Here is a 21,247-nt window from a genome sequence, read left to right on the forward strand (position 1 = left end):
GACGAACACTGATCTGCATGAAAATCTGCCTCCAGAGCTTACTATAAATGATAGGAGGAGTTACCAGTGTGAGACATGTAGATCAGGAGAGCAGACTGTCAGTCATTATATGTCTCACATGCACTTTAAAGGATTTTCTATGATGAAATCACCATTACAATTTTTATTTTTTCTCGGCATCTGATAGTGTTGCACACCGTTGTGTATGGTCACACATGTTTTGTGCATAATAACTAAAGACAACATGCAGAATTAAGTGCAGCAAAGTACACAAACTAGGAGCAGGGCAGGAGCATTTAATAGAGCAGTAGGGTAGCATGCCCTTTTCAGTGTTTCATAAAAATAAAAAAAAAAGTAATTTCATTCTGTATATTTTTTCTAATCCTTTCCCGGCATAGGCTATTTAGATCTAATCTTATTACTTTAATGTTATGCACCACAGCTGCTGATGAAATTGATTTAATCCCTTTTTTTAATGCATTCAGATGTTTAATGAACAGGGTAGTGTTTAAATATTCGCTGAATACCATCCTGAATTTAATTCCTCTTGTCGTTTCGGAGTAATTTCAGATATGTTTTGATACATGAAATACATTTTCATATTTATAATTTTACAGCATTTAGAAGTCCAAAAAGCTGGTAATTATTATCTGGGAGCAGGCTGATTGTGCTTCCTATGCAAAGATGCTTTGTGGGAGGGCGGCTGTGTGGCAGGTGTAAGGTGCAGAGGTGCGCGCCTGTCCTCTGCAGAGCATTGCACTAAAAGCATGTATACAGATGAGAAAATATATGGATATTAAAATACAGAAAATACACTGCTTACTTTCACACTTTGGTCATCCTTTGAGTTGATCAGGTATTGTTCCATTTCACACCTCGGTCGGCCAATGTTTCCTTATCACACATCACTCATTTAATTAAACTGCACTAATCCTAGGTCCCATTCTCAGGTGAAAACACCAAGACATTATGGTTTAAACTTGAGAAAAATCACAAAAATAAATGGGTTTCACATACTGCAGTATCAGCTTTTTTTTTTTTCACTAAAAACGCAGCAAAACCTGATACCTGCATTTTTCTGCTGCATTTTTACACTTACGCATTGCTTTCTGTGGGTAAACAAAAAATCACTGCCAAAACATGCTGAAAGAAGTGACACGCTGCAGTTTAATAAAAAACAGCAGTTTTCCAATTTTGTCAGTAAAAAAGACAATGTAATGTGTGTGCAGGAGATTTCTGATGTGCTCTTAAGATGGCGCAGGGGGACCTGAGTAGCACCGAAAGAAATGTGAAGACACTGTAGGGTGAGTATATGACTGGGGGCCGGTGGCTTACATTTAAAGCGCCACTCCAGAGGTGAAAAACACACAAGCTCTGGAGTGGTGCTTTAACATTGAAGACCAATATCAGAATATCGTCATATTACGTTGTATTGTACCTAATTTATTATAGCATACATAAATTGAGTGGAGAGACCTTTCCTCAGACTTATCTGCCAGTGCCACAGCGGGGCCAACATACCACTTGTCTCCTGGATAGTGAAGCCCTTAAAGAGAATCTACCACCATTTTTTTCCATGTCTGAACTAAGACTAGCACCTTAATCAGTGCAAAAACCTTTCGAAGTTCTCCCGCATTGTATGTTAATCCTGTAGGTCCGGTCCAATAGGAATCCATTTTGGGCCCTCTACCTCTCCTCCCGGCTGCTGCTCACTGTCCTCCTGCCTTGATTGGCGTGGAGGACGCCTCCTGCTTCATCCACATTGACGGGCGAAATCTTGCACCTACAGAGAAATCACGGCTCGCACCTGCACACTATACTTTGTCTGACTGCGGGCAGAGCTAAAAATATAAGTGCGCATGTGCTCAATTGGGCAAATAGTACACAAGCACAAGATTTCGCCTGGCAATGTGGATGACGCAGGAGGCATCATCCATGTCAATTACAGCAGAAGGATGGTGAGAAGAAGCCGGGAGGAAGGATCGAGAGCACAGAAAGGACGCCTATCAGACTGCACCGACATGATTAACATACAGCATGGGAGAACTTTAAAAGGTGTTTGGGTGTTATACAGGGGGAGTAAGGGTGTTATATAACCATTTATGCAATACAGCACAGACACTGAATAAGGTGATAGTTTTAGTTGATGTATGACAAAATTGGTGACAGGTTCCCTTTAAATACCTAGATTTTAGAACCCCCTGAACAATGAGGGGAACTCCACTAGCAGTTACTTAAGTCAATTTACTTTGACAGCTGAAGCCATGGAGCAATATATTACAGCAGAATAAGCGTGCGTTACAAAAAGCAACATGACCATATAAACATGGGGGGAAAGGTGGGGTGTTGTGTGAATCGTGTCAATGGACACCCTTTGAGGCCCCCTTCATGCGTCCGCGTAACAGAATGTACGAGTAAGATGGGCAGTTTGCACCATCCGTGTGTACGATCCATGTGCAATCTGTATGGCGTCCATGTGATGTGTACTGGAATAAAATGCATTCAAGAAATTACTGCTTTTTAGGTTTTAAAGGTGTGCAAAGATAACAGATAGATAATAGATAGATAGATAGATAGATAGATCAATAGATAGAGAGATAGAGAGATCAATACCGAGATCAATACCGAGATCAATACCGAGATCGTAGATAGACAATAGATAGACAATAGACATATCTATCTGGCAGATATATAGTTTGCATGTGTCTTTCACAGAGCTTATTGTACAGCTATTAAAAGTATAAATGAATGAAAAAATGTGGGGTTTCCCCTATTTTTGGTAATCAGCAAAGGTAAAGCAGACAGCCGAGAGTTGAAGCAGTTGGGCGAAACGGCAGAATTGGAGCATCACGTGATGTGCCACTTCTGGGATGGCTGAGGGCTGGTATGTTTAGGCTGAAAGGACCCGATAACCATGGACCTTCCCAGCCTGATAATGTAAGCCTGCAGCTGTCTGCTTTACCTTTGCTGGGTACCAAAAATGGGGGGACCCTAGGTCATTTTTTTTTTACATTCATTTATACAGGGTGGGCCATTTATATGGATACACCTGGGTGGGCCATGTATATGGATACACCTAAATAAAATGGGAATGGTTGGTGATATCAACTTCCTGTTTGTGGCACATTAGTATATGGGAGGGAGAAAACTTTTCAAGATGGGTGGTAACCATGGCGGCCATTTTGAAGTCGGCCATTTTGGATGCAACTTTATAAATGGTCCACCCTGTATATTAGGTTAACAGAAAACTGTACAATAAGCTGCACATGGAAGGCACAAATGATATCGGATTGATATCTATTATCTTTGCACATCTTAAACACAAAAAAATCAGTAATTTCTTGAATGCATTTAATGCTGGTACGTGTCACACGGACGGCACATGGATGTCATCACTGTGCTGTACGTATTTACATGGACCCATTCACTTGCAGTGGCCCTTATCATCTGTGTGGCTGGGAAACCACAAACATGTGAGGATCGTAATAGGTTTTAATAGGCAAGTGTGGATACATGTTTCCAGCACGTGTGAAAACAGATCCTACACGTCCCCTGTAGTACATGGCTTCTTCATCACCAGCACACTATTACTGCCCTGCTGTATTGTCGCTGCGGCGGTGGTCAGCGCATGGCTCTGCTCCATTAGGGCGATAGGACCCACTAAGAGGTTTGCCGTGACGTGGCAGTGGGCGTCATACACTCTGATCAGAATGTTAAGCTAAGAACCTCATGTTCAGTTATATATACTTTTGCCTAGCGGCATTAGATCACTGTATGATTTATGGAGGTGCTGTCCATTCTCTTTTTCAGCATATCACACTATTACTTCCTCTTACTAGTGCCGCAATGAAGGAAGTTCTGCCCCGTTCCAGGACATCATCCCTTACAGGTAAAGCTCCGTTCTACACACAACGCAGCCGTGCAGGCAAGAAGCCAGTGGAAAAAGACCACACTGCGCAAGATCGACCAGGACCCCTGGACCTACAGGATAGCTCCAATGTTAATTAAAGGGGGCACCCTTAAGGGGGGTTTATGTGCATAACGGAGCAGAAATAAAAATAAGTGATATGAGCACAAATTTTTAGTATTAAATAATTGTTCTTACGGGTGTCCAGGATCCGGCGTCCGTACAGACTGTGAAATCCCTAAAGCCAACAGAGCCTGAAATATAGAACAGAAAAGTTTCCATGTGGTCACAAGCAGTCACCTAAAAGAAAGTTACTATGTAACTAAAAGAAAGCTTAATTAAGAACCGGTCACCTCGCCTGACATGCCATGCCGATGTTACAAATACTAGTATACTGCATGAAACAAGTCTGTCCCATCTTTTGTCAGAACTCTGCCAATGCGAAATTATGGAAGGACACACCGCCATTGACAGGAGGAATAACAGAGGAGCAGCACAACACAGTGGTGAAAAACTGATGCTCTGGAGTCAGCACTCCGATAGGCTGACAGGAGAGCCTCTTACAGAGGATTCCTAAACTGTGGAGATAAGTTTATTGCAAAATATCCAGTTCTGGTCATCAGAGCCTTCAGCTGTAATCAGTGGGGCGGTCTGGCCATAAGTGCTCAGGCCCTCTGCAGCCCCCCACAGGGGAATGTCTCGCACTGTCCTGTCCCATCGTTACTGCTTCTAAATTAATTATTAAAATGGAGACTGGATGTTACCGTGAAGAACTGCACAGCGCCCATCCCAGGGTTGTTGGGATGTTCAGATCAACTGATTTTTTCAGTTTCTCTCGTTTAAGTGCGCTACAGACCAAGCATGGACCAATGATGGCCTATGTGCTAGTGGAGATGAGTGGAGGAAAAAAATTAAATAAATTTGCAGGTTGGCTTAGTCTGGTACCGTGTATGGCAGCCCCTGCACTTGGCCACTGTGCACACAGAGCTGGAAATGGAGTCAGTCACCTCTCTCTGCAACCTGCGTATGACTGGTCCTCAATGTTCAGCACTCGTCTGAGCTTAACCTCATACAGAGTAAATCCTACGGGGCCACATACGTTCTTAGCTTCAACCAAGATATAAGGAATCTGACCAGAACCCAACTCTATTAATTCTGGAATTTCAGAAAATAAAAAAATGGTCTTCTAAATTTGTAATCCTCCATGTTTGGGCTTAAAAGTAAATATAATTTCTGTTCTGACATTACTTTTTCAGGTTTGAATAATTTTGCCATTACTCCATTACTGGATGAGGAGGACCACAATCTGCACAAATCTACAGACATGATTCACTACAGACACTCGACGGAAAGCAGTGCCACCTAGTGGCAATATATGGTCCTTACATTTAGGGGTTCTTTACCTCTCTCAATCACCTAGAGCATCGCTGGGAAATGCCGGCCAGGGGCAGTGCTGGACTGGTCTCGTCTCAGGCCGGACCATTAAAGTATAACTTCTCTAAAAAGTCAGAGAAACGGACACCTCGTGCTGCCAGGCTCCGGTTTATGCTGCCTGCAGTTTAGGCAGCATGAATAAGGTGACGGGCCCCTTTTAAAAGGAAATCTGTCACCAGGTTCAAAAGTTTCTATTATTTGTTCTTATTTAGTTCCCACTGAATTTAATAGAACTTAATACAGCTTAATAGGGAATAAAGGGAAAGCCACCGAGGAGCGAGGTCACCACTGTCGTATCATAACCTCCCATGCCAGGCGGGCACACAGGAGAGGGTATGTTACATGTTTTTCTATTTATCAATGGAGCATTTTTATCTGTGGTTAGTCTATTATTGTTTAATAAAGATACATTTTAATCAAGTATCTCGATCTGATATCAGGGTTGGGAAGTCGCTATACATCAGCTGCACAGTACAGGTCTGTGACACAGGACACATGTGATGGTGCAGGGAGGTAAGATAAGCACAGAGATTAATATTTTTTTCTGGGCAAAAATATCTTTTATCAGGCAATCGATCTTACAAAAATATTATGGTCAGACGGGACCCAGAGCAACCAGCAGGGATATGCTATAATTATGTCAGTTTTACCTTTGCTTCTTACCTGGTTACATGTGTCCGCTAAGGAGTGAATAGCTTCAGAAAACATACTAGCTGATCCAGTGTACACCCAGGCCAAGAGCTTAAAGAAAAAGTTTAACCCGTTTCTGTATTTTGAGGAAAAAAAATAAAAAGTTAGGCTGTTACTCAGGGTCCATGAATATTTAGTCATGCCTTGTTACGGACAAACAATAAATATACTTAAAGAAACAAATCCCTTTTTTCCTGTAAGTGCACCACCCACCTGACACCTCTCATTCTCTGTTTAAATATGCAAATTGCCTCTGCTGAAAAAAAGAGGACTTAACTCTATAGCGCCAACTATTGGAAGTAGCGATCCTACAAGTCACAATCAACCCTTTAACGAGTCGTGCAATATGACTTAGGATAAAAGCCAAATCTGTTTATAAACCGTGTACTTACTTCCCTGCAGCTCACCCCCTGTTATCTTCCTAAACAGTCATCTCCTATATTGTAATTAAGTGGATGGAACCATGCAGTCATCATCTGTAACTGTGATAGAAGTCACTGTCTTCACCCCACCTCCCTCTTCTCCCATGTGTTATATTCCATGCAGTTTCATCATGCAGGAAGTTCTGGTGAATGAGATGGCGACCCCTTGGGAGACTACAAAGTCTAATTCCCTGCTATAAAAATATTTAGAATTGAGAGTCCTCAGTGGTTGATACCTTTTAATGGCTAACTGAAAAGATGGTAAATTACAAGCTTTCGAGACTACTTCGGTCCATTCATCAGGCATAGACTAAAGCAAATTCTGAAGAATCACATATTTATACACAACACCGCACAGAAAAATGCCATAGACAAGACAGGTGACATGAAGCAGAATTACCATTATGTGAGTGATAAACAGTTATGTCCATAAATATTGGAACAGTTCATAGATAAGGAGTGCGAATGTTTTATTGTCCTCTGATTGGGGTCTGGTTCTATGTTATGATGCCCCCACACAGTCTGAGGAGCAAATTCCTTAATTGATGTAAAAAGACATAAATCCATGCGTCATTTTCATTCCTGCACTGACTGTTTTTATGTCTTTTTACATCAATTAAGGAATTTGCTCCTCAGACTGTGTAGGGGGGCATCATAACATAGAACAGACCACAATCAGAGGACAATAAAACATTCACATTCCTTATCTATGAACTTTTCCAATATTTATGGACATAACTGTTTATCACTGACATAATTGTAATTCTGCTTCATGTCACCTGTCTTGTCTATGGCATTATTTCTGTGCTGTGTTGTGTATAATTATGTGATTCTTCAGAATTTCTATTAGTCTATGCCTGATGAAGAGACCGATGTAGTCTCGAAAGCTTGCAACTTGTTACCATCTTTTCAGTTAGCCACTAAAAGGTATCAACCACTGAGGATTCTCAATTCTAAATATTTTTCTATCTGCTGGCTAACACGGTACCAAGATATATATCTTTCCTAATTCCCTGCTAGTCACTATGAGATCAGATGACCTAACCAAGAAGAAAATTCCCAAAGAAAGAGCTACAGTAAGGTAATACTAGCTGTATTATATTGGAGGACTAATGACAGAATAACAGAAAAAAATGAAGTGTTTCTTTAAATGTCTCCTTTCATGCACCTCAAAGGTTTAGAAAAACAGCTGTATAAAACTACTACAACCCAAAAAACATTTACTCTCTTCTCAAACAAACAGGTAAACTGAACCATACTTACATACAAATGGCTACCATCACAACCTTCCCAGGGCCCTTTAAGAACATGGATGCTGTACTTAACCGGGGCTGAAATCAAAGACATACAGAATTCAGAATATACTATAGTCAGGTAACACAAGAAAGCTAAAAGGAGACATCACAAAGTTTATTATAGTCTGTACAGAAAACCTATGTAAAGGCGAAGGACATCATTGCCATAGAGGAAAAATGGAGTAGTTACTGCAAGTAAAAAACGGTTCATGCTGTAATTATTGTGAAATCCATTTTAGGACCCTCGTTATGCATTTTTCACCTTGTTGTTTCAGACTTTTTTTTTTTTTTTTATATGGTCGAGTTTCTCCCAGTAATACATGCTGGATCTGAGGTCTGTGCACTCAGGATTAGCAGCCATCACTACCTGTCATGTATCAGCACAGCTTTGTTCCTGGAGTGATTTCACCTTCCACAGCTCATGAAGGATCTCCTGTCCACACTAAACATACCCCCATAGTCAGCTCTGTCTACACACCCATGCGAAGCAGATTTTCTTCTCACTGCGCTGTCCCCCTTAACCACTCCCTGATCTACCATGCCTGACCATTTTCTGGCTTTCCCTCATGTACACACTGTAATCTGCCATGTACACTCTCCACGCCCTCTCTGCTTTTATCTCTAAGCCCGGTGCAGACAGGCATGTTATGGGCCCATACTGTAGAAACAAGTCTGACCACAAATCATGGGAACTGAGATGACAGAAATCCCTGTAGAGTCTCCAGTTCGGTTCTATAGACCAGTGAACATCCCATCCCTGTAATACACTCATCTAATACTGGTCCACGGTATAGAGTCAACATGGGTGAGAATCAGCAGCACAGCCCCCTATGTGAAGGGGCGACACAGACAGTGCAGCACTCCTGTGGGAATTCTTACAGAGAACCTGTCAGCAGCATCTTACTAAGTAAAGAACAGACAGGGCCACATTGGTGCTGTTGTACTGATTAAAATGATACCTCATGAGAAGAAACCAGTTTTGTAGATTTTCTTTAATCTTTGTCCATGGGGGCGGGAATGTGGGAAGAGTCTTCAGCTTTGTTCCTTCCCCTCCGCTGTGTCTCGTCTCTTATTTATTTAAAATGTTGTGCAGGAGTCGTCCTAGCCCCAGGCGGTGCCTGCGCAGATCGATCTAATGGTGGGCTTCAGTAAAATGGCGCCGGTGGCACTGTACAATCTACGCATGTGCAGCTGCCAGCACCATTTTTCTGAAGACTTCCAAGACCTCAACCTGCAAAAGCGCCGCCTATGGCTAGGATGGGTCGGCACAACATTTTAAAGAAGAAGAGACAACCAGACACATCGGAGAGGACGCAACAAAGCTGAAGACCCCACTCACAGTCCCGCCCCGATACACAAAGGTATGAATACAAGGAAACTTTAAACTAGGATTTAAGAAAATCTACCAAATGGATTTCTTCACACGAGTTATCATTTTAATCAGTATGACAGCGCCAATATGGCCCCGCCAAGTGAGTAACCATCGCTTTAATTTTTATTTCATAAAACAATAGTACACATGAAAATAAGCAACTTTGTAATATATCTGATCAGAGGAATCTGCTTTTTTCATTTCCTAGATGGAGCATTATCAAAATCCTCAATACACGGGTAAAATCAGTATTCAGGAAAGACAGATTATTACATTATTGTAACAGGAGATAGAAGATGTTAGTGATAAGATGTTGAGTAAATGGGAGGAGGGAGGGGAAGGAAGAAACTCTGCCTCCGCTGCTTCTCCCTCCCTCTATATAGCATCTGAGCAGTAGCAACTTTAAAAAAAGACCATTTCAAAAGTTGATTCAATTTGCATTTAGTAAAGATTCGATTAACTCCCAAAATGTAAAGGTAAAAAATAAAAAATCATAATGTTGCAAAGGTCTACCAGTGTGTCCAGTCCTGGAGAGATTAACACCATGAGTGCCATAGTCCTCATCCTATTGTGGGGCGGCACTACCACAGTCTGCTCCCGGTTGCCTGCATTTGCTAATGTGTTAATGACAAGGGTCTGAAAAGCAAAGGCTACAGTCCAGAAATCTTCGAGCAGTGTCAAAAGGTGGTTTGAGCGTCCTCTCGAGCCCACATCACTTTGGAATTGCCCTTTATGATGCCGACACCGACCTTAGTATTACTAAATGCCTGGGAAGATGTGGTAGAGGCATTATGGCATTGTGCCCTGTGGTCTATCAAAGATCAAATGCTAATTACACAGTATGTGAATACAGGGAAGTACTCCAAGCTCTTAAGGTGTTGTCCATCTGCTGCCACCTCTATACTCCTCACTTTGGGTACTAGTTCTATACAGCATTTTCCTGGCGTGCTCCAGATCCTCTTAAAAGAGTCGGAATCGTTGGTAATGGAGGCTATTAGAGCCACAAATGAAATGTCTAATGTATTGCTATGTCTTTAGTAATAGAAGTTTAGGGTAATGACCTGAGATAATGTGTAATAATGAAGCCATAAATCACAGTTATTGTTTTTTCTGGAAGTAAAAAATCACTTTTAGCTTTGCAGAGCTCAGATCAAAAAGTTTGCACTGTATTTTTTTCCTGGGAATTGCAACCAAATACAGATATGATTTTAAGAAAACCTGACTATGGTTACATGTATACAACACAACAATGGAGCAAGTTCAGAGAAGAGCTGCCAGGATAGTGAGCGGTTGGCAAACTATGTCCTACGAGGACGAGTTAAAGGGAATGTTTAGCAAAAAAGAAGGCTAAGAGGAGACTTAATAGCTGTATACAAATATCTGAAGGGATGTCACAGTGTAGAGGGATCAGCTTTATTCTCATTTGTACATGGAAACACGAGAGGCAATGCAATGAAACTGAAGGGAGAAGATACAGATTAGATATTAGAAAAAACTTTTTGACAGTGAGGGTGATCAATGAGTGGAACAGGCAGCCATGAGAGGTGGTGATTAGTGATGAGCGAGTGTACTCGTTGCTCGGGTTTTCCAGAGCACGCTCGGGTGGTCTCCGAGTATTTATGACTGCTCGGAGATTTAGTTTTCCTTGTGGCAGCTGGATGATTTGCAGCTACTAGCCAGCTTGATTACATGTGGGGATTCCCTAGCAACCAGTCAACCCCCACATGTACTCAGCCTGGCTAGAAGCTGTAAATCATCCAGCTGCAGCAAAGAAAACTAAATCTCCGAGCAGTCAGAAATACTCGGAGACCACTCGAGCAACGAGTATACTCGCTCATCACTAGTGGCGAGTTCTCCTTCAATGGAAGTCTTCAAACAGAGGCTGGACAGACATCTGTCTGGGATGGGTTAGTGAATCCTCCATTGAGCAGGGGGGTTGGACACGATGATCCTGGAGGTCCCTTCCATCCCTACCATTCTATGATTCTATGATTGCAGCTGCCAAGTAATAGTTAAAATCGATCAATAGCACTAGAGAAAACTGCAACGTAGACCAGGCATTAAACTGAAGAGGAATCAATGGTGCTGAAAATGTAGATCTATCTGCAGGCACCAAGTTTTATAGAAAAAAGAGCTGAGAAAATTGATCTGTAGGTTTGTGGGAAAAGATCCAGACTTGAAAACCCGCAGCTCATCTTCCCCATCCACATATATTGTACTGTAGCTTGCCGATGATATGCAGCTAGGAATCCGCAGCATCTGAAGCCTTTTCACACAAAAAATAAACACACTGAAAATAGTGATATTTGTAGCGCAGGCGGACATCATTTGTCTTTTTCACCATTTATATATGGAGCAGCTTTCACAATTTGTTTGCAAACTTGATTTATGACTGTGCATTGCACTCAATAAAAATTCCATAAGTGGTATCATTTATTATTACCATGCTGCCAAAATAGCACGCCTTCAAGGAATTTCGATTGAGCGCTCAACTTTCCCCAAATTCAGCGACGTAAAAAAAAAAAAGTTGCCCTGTACCATCCATGCTGAGCTGATGGAGCAACTTTTGTATTTTACAGATTAAAGAATTAAGAAAATAAAATATCCATACCTTTGTATTTCCTAGAAATTCCTTGTATTCTTTTAATAATTTCTGATTTCTAAATAAATCTAAAATAATCCAAAAAGAAACATGAATTCAGTAAAAATATAACCCGCTCATGGTAACGTTTTAGGGGCTGCTTGTGGGTTTCCCATCGGCTGACCAACCCCATTAATATCAATTGGGGTCAATAGTAATTGCAGATATCCTTTCGGTTGTGGATTTGGTATATAGTAATTTTTATGGCTCCATTATAAACCAAAGTCCTGAAGCCTAAAGTTACTACAGATCCCAAACATATTAACCTATATTGAAGAGGTGAGAAGTGTAAAGTGTAGCATTTTGAGAACATTTATCATTCTAATTTATCCATGTTCAGGAATATTCCAAAAAAATAAAAAAATAAAAAAAACAACCCACCTAAAGTTTTAAAATATGGTGATTTTTTTTATTTTTAAAGTGTGTAAGTGTACCTCCTCTAATAGTAACATTACACAATGGAAAGGAACATAACTGTTCATGCACTCGTCACCAGCTCACCATATAGTTAATCTATATTTCCACTCACTTTCTTTGTAAGCAATCTCCTCTTCTATTCTCAGCTTCCGCTCCCTGAAGATGGCCTCAGGACTCCCCCAAACTTCCAAAGCTCTGTAAGACACCAGTGTGATACAGTCAGAGCTGATTGAACAATGTCAAATACAGACAAAGTCATGAAGGACTTGAAATGTGACCTCATTGTCTATCTTTCGGTAATCCAAAAAATGCCATGTCTTGTAATACAAAACCTTACCGGTAACCTGCCACGGGAGTTGTGCTGGCCAAACCCCGGGCAGCACGAGTCCCACACTGGCTGCGTTATTGTATCCGGTATAACTCTGAAACGTTGCGGCATTTTAGAGAAAACGGGACTTTTGAAATACTGACCGGGAACTACTTGTCTTGGAGGACTAGTTTGAGGCAGATCCCTTGCAACTTTCTCCGAGTGTGTGTGTTAAGGGAGAGACCTGGAACAGGGAGAAGCCACCGGGGACAAGTCATGGACTTTGGAGGCATAGTCCCAGCTAGCTTTTCTAAATATGTTTTCTCTGAAACAATGCAGCGATACAGAGCATAACACACACAGCTACAATAATGTAGTCAGACACTGATTCATGCTGCCCGCAATTAGGGGGTAAAACAGGTTCCCTTTAAGGCTATGTTCACAAGTTGCGCTTTTGATACTTTATTTTTTGCAGTCAAAACCTACTCTCTTGGCAGTAAAGAAGCAATGTTTTGCTGAATGTCTGCCGCACTTTTGCTGCGTTTTTTAATCCATTTTTGTCAGGTAACATTAACCCCTGAAGCCTGTTTTCATCTTCGTGACCAGGCAAAAATGTTAAATTCTGACCAGTGTCACTTTATGAGGTTATAACACTGGAACGTTTCAATGAATCACACTGATTCTGACATGGTTTTCTCGTGACAAATTGAATTTCATGATAGTGGTAAAATTTGTTCTATATCACTTGCATTTGTTTGGAAAAATAATTTTTTTTTTTAATTTAGAAATTTTCAAACTTTTTATTTTTCCGCCATTAGATCAGTTATGTCCCACAAAATAGGTAATAAATTACACTTCCCACATGCCTACTTTACATCAGCACAATTTTTTCAAACAATTTTCTTTTGTTAGGAAGTAATAAGGGTTAAAAGTTGACCAGCGATTTCTCATTTTTCCAAAAAAATTTACAAAACCATTTTTTTTTAGGGACCACCTCACATTTGAAGTCAGTGCTTCACAGGAATTAATGGAATGTGGATGAAAAAAAATGAACATTTCACTTTTTTTTCACAAAAAATTTACCTTAGACCCAATTTTTATTTTTTCAAGGGTAACAGGAAAAAATGGACCCAAAATTTGTTGTGTAATTTCTCCTGAGTACGCAGATACCCCATATGTGGGGGAATACTACCGTTTGGGCGCACAGAAGAGCTCAAAAGGGAAGGAATTACATTTGACTTTTTGAATGTAAAATTTGCAGGAATAATTAACGGATGCCATGTCGCGTTTGGAGAGCCCGATTGTGCCTGAACCCCCCACAAGTGACACCATTTTGGAAAATAGACCCCTCATGGAACTTATCCAGATGTGTGCTGATGAACCCACAGGTGCTTCACAGAAGTTTATTATGTTGAGCTGTGAAAAAAATAAACTAAATAAATCACAGAAAATACACCATGAAATTTATTGTGCAATTGTTCTTGAGTACGCAGATACCCAAAATGTGGAGGAAAACCACTGTGTGTGTACAGCAGGGCTCGGAATAGAAGGAGCACCATTTGACTTTTTGAATGCAAAATTTGCTGAAATCATTAACGGACGCCATGTCAAGTTTGAAGATCCACTAATGTGCCTAAACAGTGGAAACCCACCACAAGTGACCCCATTTTGGAAACTAGACCCCTCTAGGAACTTATCTAGATGTGTGGTGAAAACAGCAAAAAAAAATTCCCCACAAAAATGTTTTTTAGCCCCAATTTTTTTATTTTCACAACGGTAGCAGGAAAAAAAAAAAAAAAAAAAAAAGACTCCAAATTTGTTGTGCAATTTCTCCTAAGTATGCAGATACCCATATGTGGGGGGAAACTGCTGTTTGAGTGCATGGCAGGGCTCAAAGGATGGAGTGACGTTTTGGAATGCAGATTTTTATGGAATGTTCTGCAGGTGTCATGTTGCATTTGGAGAACCACTGATGTGCCTAAAAAGTGACCCTATTTTGGAACCTAGACCCCTCAATTGACAATCTAGATGTGTAGGGAGCACCTTGAAGCCCCAGGTGCTTCACAGAAGTTAATAATGAAGAGGTACGAAAGTTAAAAAAAAAAAAAAAATTCCCACAAAAATGTTTTTTCAGCCCCCATTTTTTTTTTATTTTCACAAGGCTAATAGGGAAAATGGCACCTCAGAATTTGCTGTGCAATTTCTCCTGAGTAAACCAATACTTCATATGTGGCTGAAAACTACTTTTGAGGCAAAGCTCAGCAGGAAAAAAGTGCCATAGTGGAGTTCAGATTTTGTTGGACTGGTTTGAGGGTGCCATGTCACATTGGTAGAGACCCTCAGTTGCCAGAATAGTAAAATCCCCCATAAGTGACCCCATTTTACAAACTACACCTCTCAATGAATTAATCTACGGGTGCAGTGATCATATTTACATCACACATGTGTCACAGAATTTTATACCATTGGGCATTGAAGAAAAAATAATTATATTTTTACCACCCAAATTTAGTTTTAGCCCCAGATTTTACATTTTCACACTGGGAAATGGGTAAAAATGGCACCAAAATTTGTCCCACAATTTCTACTGAATGTGGAAATGCCCCATATGTGGCTGTACAGTATTCCTTAGCCATTCGGCGATACTCAGCAGGGACGGAGAGCTATTTTCTCCTTTGCTAAAATAGTTTGAGGACTAGATATACAGATAATCCCTAAGTGCTAGAAGAGCAGAATCTCCACTAAAGTGACCCCATTTTGTAAATTATACCCCTTTGGGAATTTATCTACAGGTGTAGCAATAATTTTCACTCCAAGGGTGTTTTCCAGAAACAAGCAGCAGTGGATGTTGCGGAGTGAAAATTGCAAACTGCCATTGTGGTGCCTGTATGTTGTAGTCCACAGCACGTGGTAGTGCCCAGCTCATGCTTCTGGAGACACGCAACCGTAAATTAGGCGGGTTGTCATTGCTACAGAAATACCAAACATGTGGACGCTAATTGTGGTTTAGGCACACTGTGGTGATCACAAGGGAGGGGGCATTTAGTTTGGGAGTGCAGAATGTGCCGATTTTCTTTTGAGGGGTGAGGGCCAGTTTGCTTTTCCAGAGCCTTTGTAGTACCAGTAACATTTAAGTCCCCTATATTTCCATTAACTGATGAAGGACCTGAGTGGTGACTTGTTTTTTTTGTGAACTGATTTGAAGTTTTTGTAGGGAACATTTTACATAACATTTGGGATCACATTTATCTGGCGCTCTACGATGCGTTGGGGTTTCCATCTAAATATCCAAGTGACGTAACAGATGAAACCCCTGAGGGATTCACGCACTATAATGTGGCAGCAGAGTTACTCTGGACTCCGTCTGGCCTCTGTGCAGCGGTGTCCTTTTCAGAGGGGCACAAAAGTTTCATGCAAGAGGGATACCACCGGATAATAGGCGGCCAGACAGCATCCACAGTGACTCCATCTGCCTCATTATAGGGAATCTTTCTTGGGGGTTCCATCTGAACCAGGTTTTTTAAGCGCTCAGTGCACAGCGCAGGATAAATGTGAGCCGAGCCTTACTGCGATCTTTGGGAGGCAAAATGAACAAATCAACAGAGGTGAAAAATTAGTTATATTTATTTTTTTACACTGTTCCTCGTGCGGTATAAGTGATTAGGTAACTTTATTCTTCGGGTCGGTGCGATTACAGCGATACAGATTTAGATCTGTAAAAAGATGCTTTTTTATTGCAAAAAATAGTTTTTGCATTGCCATATTTTGATAGCTATAATTTTTCTGAACAGAGGAGGAAGCTGCGGGCGCTGGAGACCATCTGTCCGGGAGAAGCTGCCAGGGACCGCGCCGGGAGCAGGTGAGTATTTCATATTCACCTTTCCTCGTTCCACTGCCGCTCCGTCTTCCGCATCCTCTGCAGTGACTGTTCAGGTCAGAGGGCGCGATGCCATATTAGGCTGGTTTCACACTTGCGTTTTGATCTGCAGCGTTTTAGCGCTAAAAAACGCATGCTTTTTTTTCTTTACTTAACATTAAAAACGCATGCGTTTTTTAGCATGCGTTTTGACGCGTTTTCGGCAACGCATGCGTTTGACGCGTGCGTTTAGTTGCAGAAATGCAACCTGTAGTAATTTCTAGCGGCGTTTTTTTGCCGCCAAAAAACGCATGCGTTTATTCGCGGCAAAAAAATTTATTGCTGTCTATGTAAACGCATGCGTTTTTAAGCACATGCGTTTGCTTGCGTTAAAAACGCATGCGTTTTTATAGAAAAACACAAGAAAACACAAGAAAAAACAAGAAAACCCTAACCACAAGAAAAAACAAAAAAACCCAAACCCTAACCCTAGGGTTACTAGGGATCCTAACCCTAAGGTTAGGATCCCTAGTAACCCTAGGGATCCTAACCCTAACCCTAGGGATCCTAACCCTAACCCTTAGGGTTAGAATCCTAACCCTTAGGGTTAGGATCCCTAGGGTTAGGGTTAGGATCCCTAGGGTTAGGATCCCTAGGGTTAGGATCCCTAGGGTTACTAAGGATCCTAACCATAACCCTAACCCTAGGGATCCTAACCCTAACCCTTAGGGTTAGGGTTAGGATCCTAACCCTTAGGGATAGGATCCTTAGGGTTACTAGGGATCCTAACCCTAACCCTAGCTATTTCTGTTTATAGTGGGTTTTCTAGTTGATTTTGATGATTGGCAGCTGTCACACACTTCTCAGCATGCGTTTAAAAAACGCAAACGCAGGAAAAAACGCATGTAAACGCGGCAAAACGCCGCGGTTTTTTTTGCATGCAAAAACGCATGCGTCTAAAAAACGCAGCGTTTGCACGCGTTTACATGCGTTTTTTCACCACATGCGTTTTTTTAAAAAACGCTGCAGATCAAAACGCAAGTGTGAAACCAGCCTTAGTGTGCGCGCCGCCCTCTGCCTGAACAGTCACTGCAGAGAGACGGGACGCTGAGAAGCAGCGGGCAGCAACAAGAGACAAGAGGGGAGTATGTAATTTTTTTTTTTTTATTGCATCTTATGAGGCCATAATCAAATTTTGTGCAGCACTATATGGGGCAAATGTCTGTATGGAGCATCTTATGGGGCCATAATCAGAATTTGTGCAGCACTGTATGGGGCAAATGTCTGTATGGAGCATCTTATGGGGTCATAATCAACATTTGTGCAGCATTATATGGGGCATATTTTAATATGGAGCATCTAATGGAGCCCATCATAAACTGTATGGAGCATTATATGGGGCTTATTTTGTATGGAGCATCTCATGGGGCCATCATGAACTGTATGGAGCATTATATGGGGCTCCTGATTCAATATGGATATTCAAAAACACTTAACCTACTGATGTCTCAATTTTACCTTTATTGGTATCTATTTTTATTTTTGACATTTACCGGTAGCTGCTGCATTTTCCACCCTAGGCTTATACTCGAGTCATTAAGTTTTCCCAGTTTTTTGTTGCAAAATTAGGGGTCTCGGCTTATACTCGGGTCGGCTTATACTCGAGTATATATGGTATTTATTTTTGTTATGCTGTTCCGCTTGTGAACAAATTGATAAGGCAGCGTTATTCTTCTGGTCAGTACGATTACCCCATTGATTTTTTTTTTATGTTTGGTTGCTTTTACACAATAAAAACTATCTTAATGAAAAAACAATTATTTTTGCATTGCGTTATTCTGAGAGCTGTAACTTTTTTATTTTTCTGCTGACGGAGCTGTATGGTGGGTTCTTTTTTCCGGGACGTTTTCAGCTGTACCATTTTCACGTAGATTGGCCTTTTTGATCACGTTTTAGTCCACTTTTTGTTCGACAGTATGGTGATAAAGCATAGCTTTTTGCCTTTTTTTTTTTTTCTTTACGGTGTTCACTGAAGGGGTTAACTAAAGAAACAGTTTTATAGGTTGGGTAGTTCCGGATGCAGCAATATCTAATATGTTTAGAACACCTCATGAAGGAAAACATCACAGTAAAGATAACATAAAATCTACTTTTAAAATACTGTGATATATATGGACATAACTACAGCATGTCGCAAAAATCAATAACAAACAAAGAACAAAACACGACAAAAAATTACCATAGCTAAGATGTATCAATATAATATAAATTTTATTAGCATAACCAAATACAAATAACACCAGGAGGAGAGGGGTAGAGAAGACACCCGCTCGCACATGTCCAGAACCGGAAGCCCACAGGAATAACAGAAGTACAAGTAAATATTATAAAGATATTAACATTGATCTATTGCATACTTGCCCATTTGGTCTAATGCATACATATCCCAGAAAAAACTTAGAACAATATCACATAAAGTAGCAGCAATAACTGGCAGTATTTACCGATGTAACTGGGAATCACTGTGGGCGTCCTCCCCGACGCGCGTTTCGGCGATTGTAGCCTTTCTCAAGGGGTGAAAGGGAAAGAGGAAGAGGGAGTATAAAAAGCCCCGAGAACCAATCAATGCCCAGTACGCAATTAAGTAAATCAAACCAGGTGTACCTAGCGACGTCTATAACCGTTCAGTGTGTAACCTAGAGTCCCATCGCAGCTTCCTGTGACGCACGCGCTGCTATGGTAACAGGATGCCCTGACGGCGGCATGTGCCGGGCGACGTCATATCACATGACCGTCACCATGGCACTGAGAGACGCCACAAGCCGAAAGGGGAGCCAGGATCATAGCGCGCGTGCGTACTGCTGCTGTTAGAGGATATACATAGACCCGGCTGCATAGGTAAAAACAACAACACGCTGTCATGATATTTACTCATATCGGCACATATAACCATATCCTTGATTCAAGGGCAGATATAAGGAAGCTATAAAAAAGGGGATCGACAACACTCTCACAAGACATCAATATTAGGATATTATGCAATAATATAAAGGTGTAAGTATTAACAAAGTATCAAATATTATTAAACAAGTACAGCACAATATCAATAAATTGAGCGTCTATATCAAAAGAATAACACACTAATAGAGTTTGTCCATATCATAAACATAAATTTCTTCTCTACCCCTCTTCTCCTGGTGTTATTTGTATTTGGTTATGCTAATAAAATTTATATTATATTTATACATCTTAGCTATGGGAATTTTTTGTCGTGTTTTGTTCTTTGTTTGTTAATATCTAATATGTGTATCCAAATTATATTACAATATGGCACTTCAATCAATAGCATAACCAATTTTCCTCAGGTATACATTTTTAACCCAGAAAATAGAAGAGAGCCATAATGATTAAAATGTAAATAGTTTATTGAAACAAAACAAAACAAAAAAACTTTAAAAACTGTGTATAGGGCAATGCCTCAAAAAAGGGACACAATGAACGTCAGACATCAACAATGTTGTGAAAATTCAGGTTTATAGCACAGTGTGAAAACAGAGTGGATAGTTTTGTAATAGCAGACCAAGTATCCATTAATGCGTAAGTTCTATGGTTCCCCTTTCAGACGCTTGTTAGTAGGGCTGTGGAGTTGGAGTCGGTGTCCATTTTGGTGGAGTCGCATTTAGACTCCTAAAAATATAATAAATTGGGTACAGTAGTACAATGCAGGATGTGCTGTAAATGTTTTCATAAGAATTTGGGAAAGTTATGAAATGTCCTATAAATGTCTGTCCTGTTCCTGATCCTGATCTAATGATCTCGGCTTTTAGTTGAGATGAATCTGTGCTGCACTTTATGTACATGCTCAGTAGTGACAAGTGCTGTGGGGTCGGAATTAGGGAAATTGAGGAGTCAGAGTCGGGGTCGGTGGTTTGGCTTACTGACTCCACAGCCCTGATTATTACTCAGGATTGTGATCGATCATCATGCCCATAGTATATATAGAACACAAATAGGTTAATACTAGTTGGCCCGTGCTAAATTTTCACACATTGGTTGTCGGGGGCGCAGGCAATTTCAGGAAAATCAAGCTGGTCAAATGTTAATATATTTAATAAGATGATGAACACAGAGAGGTATTTATATATGTAGATTGGTAATACAATAATTTGGTTTGATAAGTAGAGGCTAAAAAAATGTCTTGAGGTTGTGGTGCCACCTGCAGGTTATTGTTTTTTCTGCAGGTTTCTGAAAATTAATGTTTAAACTGTATTTATTGATCAAATCGTGAATGTGTGGTTTGTTTGTGTCTCTTCTTGCTGAAGGGGGTAAGATTACCTTTCAAATGGTGTATTATGTGTGTGGGGCGAAGTAATCACCGAAAAAGCAGTGCTTGTTTACAAATGTGTTTGCATATGTGACTCACCTGCAGTGAAGTGTGCAATCCTCAAATTTGCCTGAAATAGGCTGGGCAAGCACTTCGGCAAGCTGGAAACCCCCCAAGGCATATGCCACCTGCAGGTAATTTGACCTTTGAAAAGGTGTATTTGTTTGTGTCAGTGGAGTATAAACGGACCAATTTGAGGTTGTGGTGCCACCTGCAGGTTATTGTTTTTTTCTGCAGGTTTCTGAAAATGAATGTTTAAACTGTATTTATTGATCAAATCGTGAATGGGTAATTTGTTTGTGTCTTTTCTAGCTGAAGGGGGCATGTTTACCTTTCAAATGGTGTATTTGTGTGTGTGGGGTGAAGTAATCACCAAAAAAGCAGTGCAAGTTTACAAATGTGTTTTCATATGTGACTCACCTGCAGTGAAGTGTGCAATCCTCAAAATTGCCTGAATAGGCTGGGCAACCACTTCGGCAAACTGGAAAGACCCCAAGGCAAATGCCACCTGCAGGTAATTTG

General features: G+C 40.8%; 1 protein-coding gene across 2 annotated transcripts in view; it reads right to left on the minus strand.

Moving 5' to 3' along the window:
- Positions 1 to 21,247, minus strand: part of SLC30A9 (solute carrier family 30 member 9) — a 128,474-nt gene that overhangs the window by 51,502 nt on the left and 55,725 nt on the right. For both annotated transcript variants that reach the window (XM_077279840.1, XM_077279841.1), the window contains 5 exons: positions 12,291 to 12,373; positions 11,732 to 11,790; positions 7,717 to 7,784; positions 6,005 to 6,107; positions 4,106 to 4,161 (listed from right to left, as the gene is read on the minus strand). In XM_077279840.1, the coding sequence (XP_077135955.1) occupies positions 4,106 to 4,161; positions 6,005 to 6,107; positions 7,717 to 7,784; positions 11,732 to 11,790; positions 12,291 to 12,373 (369 nt within the window). The remainder of the gene's footprint in view (positions 1 to 4,105; positions 4,162 to 6,004; positions 6,108 to 7,716; positions 7,785 to 11,731; positions 11,791 to 12,290; positions 12,374 to 21,247) is intronic.

Source organism: Ranitomeya variabilis, chromosome 1 (genome assembly GCF_051348905.1).
Source record: "Ranitomeya variabilis isolate aRanVar5 chromosome 1, aRanVar5.hap1, whole genome shotgun sequence".
Taxonomy (NCBI): domain Eukaryota; kingdom Metazoa; phylum Chordata; class Amphibia; order Anura; family Dendrobatidae; genus Ranitomeya; species Ranitomeya variabilis.